Source organism: Corvus brachyrhynchos, unplaced genomic scaffold (assembly GCF_000691975.1).
Source record: "Corvus brachyrhynchos isolate BGI_N302 unplaced genomic scaffold, ASM69197v1 scaffold4, whole genome shotgun sequence".
NCBI classification, from domain to species: Eukaryota; Metazoa; Chordata; class Aves; order Passeriformes; family Corvidae; genus Corvus; species Corvus brachyrhynchos.
In genome coordinates this window covers 6250580-6256958 of record NW_008237878.1, presented here as the reverse complement: position 1 = coordinate 6256958, position 6379 = coordinate 6250580, and the positions used below count along the sequence as shown (strand labels likewise).

The following is a 6379-nucleotide window of genomic DNA, read 5'->3' as shown; positions in this document are numbered from 1 at the left end:
GGCCCGCCCGGTGCCGGGGAAGCGCGGGGCGCCAACGCGCCTCCGGGCCAGCGGAGAGTCCCGCTCCTGTCCCGGTGTGCCTGCCCTCCACACCGCCCAGCGAGCGAGCCCCTACAGCTTCCACCGCTACACGTCCAGCTCAGGGGGTTTTCCCAAGTTGAGGGAGGATGACCTCTCGTCAGATACAGCAGCTGCGCTGTGGGCAGAATTCACCTCTGCTCCTTCCAGCCACCCTGCTCCAGCGAGACCCTGCCGGCACCTGCTGTGACACGCACGGGTGGGTCCTGCATGGGTCAGGCCACGGCTGATACAGTCCCCGTTGCCAGGCATGGCTGATCCACAGTCTGAACCAAAGGAATGAGATAATGCAACACAGAGGCAGCTGGACCAAGAAATAACAGCTTTGGAGGATCTTTCTTTTTCAACCAAGCTTTCTGCATTCCCAGAAGTAGAGGCCAGTTGGTATCGTGCTACTTATCGACTCAACACACCACTCCTCAGTAGTGCATGGGAGCAGTTTTAACTGTTTAATCCTCACTGCAGTTAATGTGGCAACCAGAGCTTTGCCTCAGAGTGGGACTTGGGCCAGCATGAAAGGAGTATCTGGGACTCTGCACCCCCCAAGCCCCCCCTGTATATCCAGGCCTCTTCTAGAGCACATTCCTGGAAGCAGGGAATATTTTTGTTAATTGTGCAGTACCTTGTATGCTGGAGACTTGGCCCATGCCTTGAGTTCTCAAGACAAGGGCACTGCATCATGCACCAGCAGCTGTTTGCACCCCAGAAACACTGCACACAGCCAGGCAAGAGCACAGGAGGGGCTGAAGCTCCCTCGCAGAACACACTCACCTGCCTTCTGCTCATTTCTTATCTGCCACCTGCTCACTTCATTTGACAGCACCCAGTTTTCTGTACTGAGAGTCCATGAACAGATATTCCTTATTCACCTCTTCTGTTCTCTCTAAGGATTTCACAGGCTTACGCCACTGCTCTTCCAGGCTGGCAAATTCTCAACCATTTAATTACTCCTCCAGAAGTCCTTCTGTAACTGTGCTTATTCCTGTCATCCTTCCCTAGGCCCTTTCCAGGTGTAACTCCAGCCAGGTGGCAGACATCACCTGCAAGGATCCAGCAGGAAGAGTGGGCAAAGGCAAACAAAACCACATCACACCTGTACCCATGCCTTCCTGCAATCTTTTTTTTTTTTTTCTTAAATCTTCAAGTTATTTTTTCTCCCCGATCTGTCTCATTTGAGAAATAAAGTATGACCATTTATGCCAAACTTAATTTTATATATTTTACAAAGAAAAATATACATTTATTCTATATTTTCTTTTTACCACCCCCTCCACACATAACACACTTCTGCTCAAGAACCACTTTAAAGATGGCCCAAAGTATATATACATAAATACACAACAGGAGGAAGGTCAATCCATGACCTAGTGCAGAAGCTCCTCAGCAGCAGAACATGGGACATTCCAGAAATACTGGAGTCCTGCCAGCAAAGGGCAGGATGGATGTGTTGACAACCTGCACAGGTGATCCTTCAGCACTGAATTTAGATGGTAAAAAGGCAAATTCATAACAGGCTCTTCACATCATCAAGGAGGGCAGGTAAGTCCTTTCAGTCAGGGTGTTGAAAGTCAACAAATACTCCTTGGGATGGAAAAGCAGTTGCTCCTTTAGTTCTCAACTGCTTTGAAATCTTCATCTCTCTTGACTCTGTCCAAGGCCCAGGGAAGCTTTGCAGGTTCCCCCACCCTTTCTAACCAACAGCAGCTTGGGATCAGTGTTGTAAGCAGCATTAGGAGCAGCAGCACAGCCAGTTAGGCGTCACATCATCCATCCCTTTTACAGCAAGCAGTCCAGCATGGCTCAGGCTGACTCACAGCAGTGACAGAGGAGCATGGAACACTTCTCTAATGTGGCAAAGGCTGACTTGGCCAGCTGCTTGTCCAGCCCTTGCAGTCATTGCATGAAGTGGAAATGGGAAAGCCTGTGACCTACAAGAAACTAGTCAGCTCTAGCACACAGACAGATGGAAGCCTTTTTTCCCCAAAAGTAAATTTAAAAAAAAAGGGGAGGGTGTGTAGGGGCATTGTTTGTTTTCAAGGTGCCAGTGCTACTTAGGCCTACAGGGCAAAGTCCCCAGGCAGACAGAGAAGCTGCATTGCTCATTAACAAAAAAAGATAAGCAAAGGCCTGCATAGTTTTGGCAATCAATATGAACTTCATGTTCTTACCCATGTTTTCTTTCCCTGTGGTGGGAACACCTGGTAGTGAACACCTTCCTCTACCTGCTAATGATCCAAACCAACACCTCCACACTGCACCCTGCATAACAATTTCCCAGAAACTCTTACCTCAGTATTCTTCAGGAACAGCAGTAAGTTGAGGCAAGAGATTCACACAGGCCCCTAACATTGCAAATTCCCTCTTTCTACCATCCCTAGTGGAAAGTTGCTTATAGCAGATCTCCACCTACCTGGAGGACTCAGGTAGGAAAGCACCCCCAAAGCTAGAGGAATATTCATCTTCATCCTTGGAAAGCACAGGATATCCCAGAAACCAGACTGATGCAGCCTTTATATGAACAGTCGCTGGATTGGAACACCGCGTCTTGAAACTGCATGCCAGACAGCTCAGACAACAGTCCCTTTTCCAGCATGGAAGAGGTTAATAAGAAGTGCCAGAAAGTCTTTGAAAGGACCACTTTCCACATGCACGTAAGTATTTTCAACATATCAAGCCATAAAACTTACTCAGACCAGCAGCAGTCTGGGGATCTGAACTGCAATGTAAGGGGACACTGCCAGAGATACACAACCATCTACCACTCCTCTCCCACTGGAGCACACCAGCCAGCTTGATTCTAGCACCCCTAAGGTGTTTGAGTTTCCAGTCACTGTATTCTGACAGCTTGGACTCATCATAGGCTTCTGCTCTGCCTCAAGCACCTGAATGTCTCTGGAGCCTTCATCTGCAGAGTCATCTTCCTCCTCCACAGCACTCCCCGAGCCCCTGCCAAAGCCATGAAGCAGGGTGCAGATGGAAAATGCACCTACCTCACAGGTTTTACTCTTGAAACTCAGCTCTGATTCAGTGTTGTTACTTAAGATTTTCCTGTGAGCTCAAATGCACAGCTCTACAGCCTCCACAGATTGGTTCACAGCTCCTGCTAGACAGCAGCACTGTCTGTCCTTCTGTCTCCCTGCTGTTCAGTCACTTCACATCCATGCTGTGAGCTACCAGCCTTCTCCAAATGTTCCCTGGACACAGAGAACAGTTAATTCCTCCTCATACCTCTTTTCCCCCACATTCATCTGTGAGCTCAAATGCACAGCTCTACAGCCTCCACAGATTGGTTCACAGCTCCTGCTAGACAGCAGCACTGTCTGTCCTTCTGTCTCCCTGCTGTTCAGTCACTTCACATCCATGCTGTGAGCTACCAGCCTTCTCCAAATGTTCCCTGGACACAGAGAACAGTTAATTCCTCCTCATACCTCTTTTCCCCCACACACTCAGAACACTCCTTTTAACCACTAGCAACTTCAATTCACAATTTTCATCAGTGTTAGCTGAAACCAGGGGTGAGCCCCAGTGACCAGCCTCCCTCTTCAGATACTATCACCACCTGTGTTGTTGCATTATGGCAAGATGCAGGCAGCCATGCTGCTTGAAAAAGCCCAGGAAGACCAACTTTGGTTTCAACCACCAAAATCGTGCTATATATGTACAATACAGCAGTCAAATCGGCACCCTCATCCCTAAACACCATTCCCTTAAGTGGCAGATGAGTGCTTTCAGTCACTGAAATGGAAGAGGTGCCAGCCAGGGCTATCTTCTGGGTTATATTCACATCTGAAACATGGAAGATCAGGAAAGTTCAGTGTTTAAAGGTTTATGAACAAAACTGCTCTACATTGTTCTCAGGTAGAAACAAAGTGCTCTTCCCAAAAGGGTCTGGGCTGCCAACTTAGTTCCATGATAGGTTTTGGAAATCCTAAGGACAAGAGGAAAGCCGTGGCAGGTAGCCAAGGACAGATTTCCAGTGGACATTCTAACAGCTGTGATATCAGGGAGTTTGGAAGGAAAGGAATGAGGCATCATATGATTCAGGTGTCCTGCCTCAGGCATTGATAGATTTCCAGCGGTCACTGTCTATGCTGTTGATGCTTCCCACGTGATATGGCATAGAGGCCACGTCGTCCAGGTAGGCTGTGGTGTCAATCTGAGTGCTTGAGTAGAACCCAGAATCCATTCCTTCCTTCTTGGCAACAGCATAAGGGTGGGGTAGGTGCACATCCACATCCTCAGGTTCATCCACCTGACATTTGTAGGAGAAAAGGATCTTCGGTTCAGACCTGGAGTAAAGAAAGATTTAAAATGCATGTTTAACCAATGTGGTATCACAGCCACGTATCCTTAACTGAAACTCATCAGCACTAAGAAATTGTGCATTCAGACCTTAAACACCCTTTAAATGAGCTTTTGGTCTAGAAATCTGTGGCAGAGTACATAAAGTAATGCTAAATGAAGCTTCAGATGAAGTCACTTAACAGAAATACACGTGGCAGAATCCTGACTTTACTGTGGGAGAAGTGTTCTCATCTTTGGGAGTTTTGAATTACTATGGGCAACAGCACCCAAACACTACTGAACTCCACAGCAGCCTGGCTACTGAACCAAAATGAGTCACAACAGGAGTACACTTCAAGTTCCACCAGTGCACACCACGAAAACCAAAACACAAACAGTTGTGGATCAGCAGTTTCCATCTTTAACTCCAGACAGTGTTCCCTTCTAATTTCAAAGGGATGCAGAGGTACATTTTTATATTTTAGAAGTAATTTATGTTCTTAGTTATTTTAAAGCCGGCTGTTTCTTGCTAATGACCAACAAATACTAAACCCTACAATAAACCACTCGAGTTTTCGCACCAAGGTGCGGTTCCTGTGAGTGGCCACACGGCGGCGACCCCGGCCCGAGAATCGCCCTTCCCAGAGCTTTTCACTGGTGGGCCCATGGCCCACGGTGGAGTCCTCGGCAGAAGAGTTACTCAACCTCCACATCCTTTCTACAAATTTACACCAAATACCACACAGAAGACCGTTTAAGCTCCCAGGACTCAATCCCTCATTAAGCATTTAGCTATCAACTTCAGCAGAAAAGCTTTGTACTACACAGGATGCTGATGCTGAAGAAGTGATCCTCTGACGTGTGTGAGAGGAATACAGCCATCAGCTCTGCTCTGCATACAAAGGAGCCCTGCACAGAAGTAAGCAGCCCCGGGTCACACAAGAAATTCTTCAAGGGCAGAAATTGAGACTGGTTCTCTAACTGGCCTTCTAGTTGCTGTCTTTATTGTACAGACTGAGAGAACCTGAGTGCAAAACAACTAAATGAAAACATATACACCCATCTGAACTCCTGTTCCTGGCTACTCACCCACTTTAAGGAATGCCACATAGATGAGAGGTGCAAAGAAGCTGAAGTAAAGGAACGTGGTAGCATCAACACAGCTGTCAACAGCAAAAGGGAACAGAGGAAGGGATTTAGCACTCAAGCACAATACAGGTAACACCACTCACATCCTCCCAAATGATCCGATTTCCCTCCAAAGTGTCCAGAGATCAACAAAAGTCATGCTAAACAAATTTAAACTGATGCAAAGTAACAACCATTGTCATCAACACGTGTCACTGCTTCTAGACACTCAGGGGAACCATGCCAAAACCGGAACAGAGGAAGGGATTTAGCACTCAAGCACAATACAGGTAACACCACTCACATCCTCCCAAATGATCCGATTTCCCTCCAAAGTGTCCAGAGATCAACAAAAGTCATGCTAAACAAATTTAAACTGATGCAAAGTAACAACCATTGTCATCAACATGTGTCACTGCTTCTAGACACTCAGGGGAACCATGCGAAAACTCAAGGTCTGACCAAGAGCAGAGTTTCAGTGCTCCCAAATTTGACTCGCAGATCTGACACTGATCCCTGCAGAACGAGACTCCAAATATAAGGGTGTCTCCGTATTTCTAGCAAATGGACTTTACTCTCTTATTACCTACTAATGGCCAGACATCAGTGAACTCACACCACCTCAAGAGCACTGCAGCCCATGCAGCTCCACAACCTCTCCACTGGGAGTTTCCTGATTACTTAGAGGTCTTTTGGCACAAAACAGAACCAACAGGTTTATTCCTTCTTAGGAACACAGCATAGGTTTGTTTTCTTGGGAGAGGCAGTGTTGAAGGACACTCAAACACAACACAAGATCCAGGGCTGCAGACCTCCTCCCCCGGTGTACATACCACAGTCCTTCTATGATATCCACACAGAGGAGGGCACTGCCCAGGCCCTGCACCAG

General features: G+C 47.3%; 1 protein-coding gene across 3 annotated transcripts in view; it reads right to left on the bottom strand.

Moving 5' to 3' along the window:
* Positions 1-3703: 3703 nt before the first annotated feature.
* Positions 3704-6379, bottom strand: part of TPRA1 (transmembrane protein adipocyte associated 1) — a 15590-nt gene continuing 12914 nt past the window's right edge. The window contains exons 9-12 of one of the 3 annotated variants that reach the window (XM_008632351.2): positions 6324-6379; positions 5452-5525; positions 4650-4656; positions 3704-4367 (exon numbers count right to left, since the gene is read on the bottom strand). The exon at positions 6324-6379 is cut by the window's right edge and continues 38 nt beyond it. In XM_008632351.2, coding sequence (XP_008630573.2) covers positions 4133-4367; positions 4650-4656; positions 5452-5525; positions 6324-6379 — 372 coding nt within the window. In that variant the 3' untranslated portion in view covers positions 3704-4132. Of the gene's footprint in view, positions 4383-4649; positions 4657-5451; positions 5526-6323 lie in introns of all 3 variants that reach the window. The other 2 variants (XM_017732519.1, XM_017732520.1) reach the window with 2 other exon arrangements.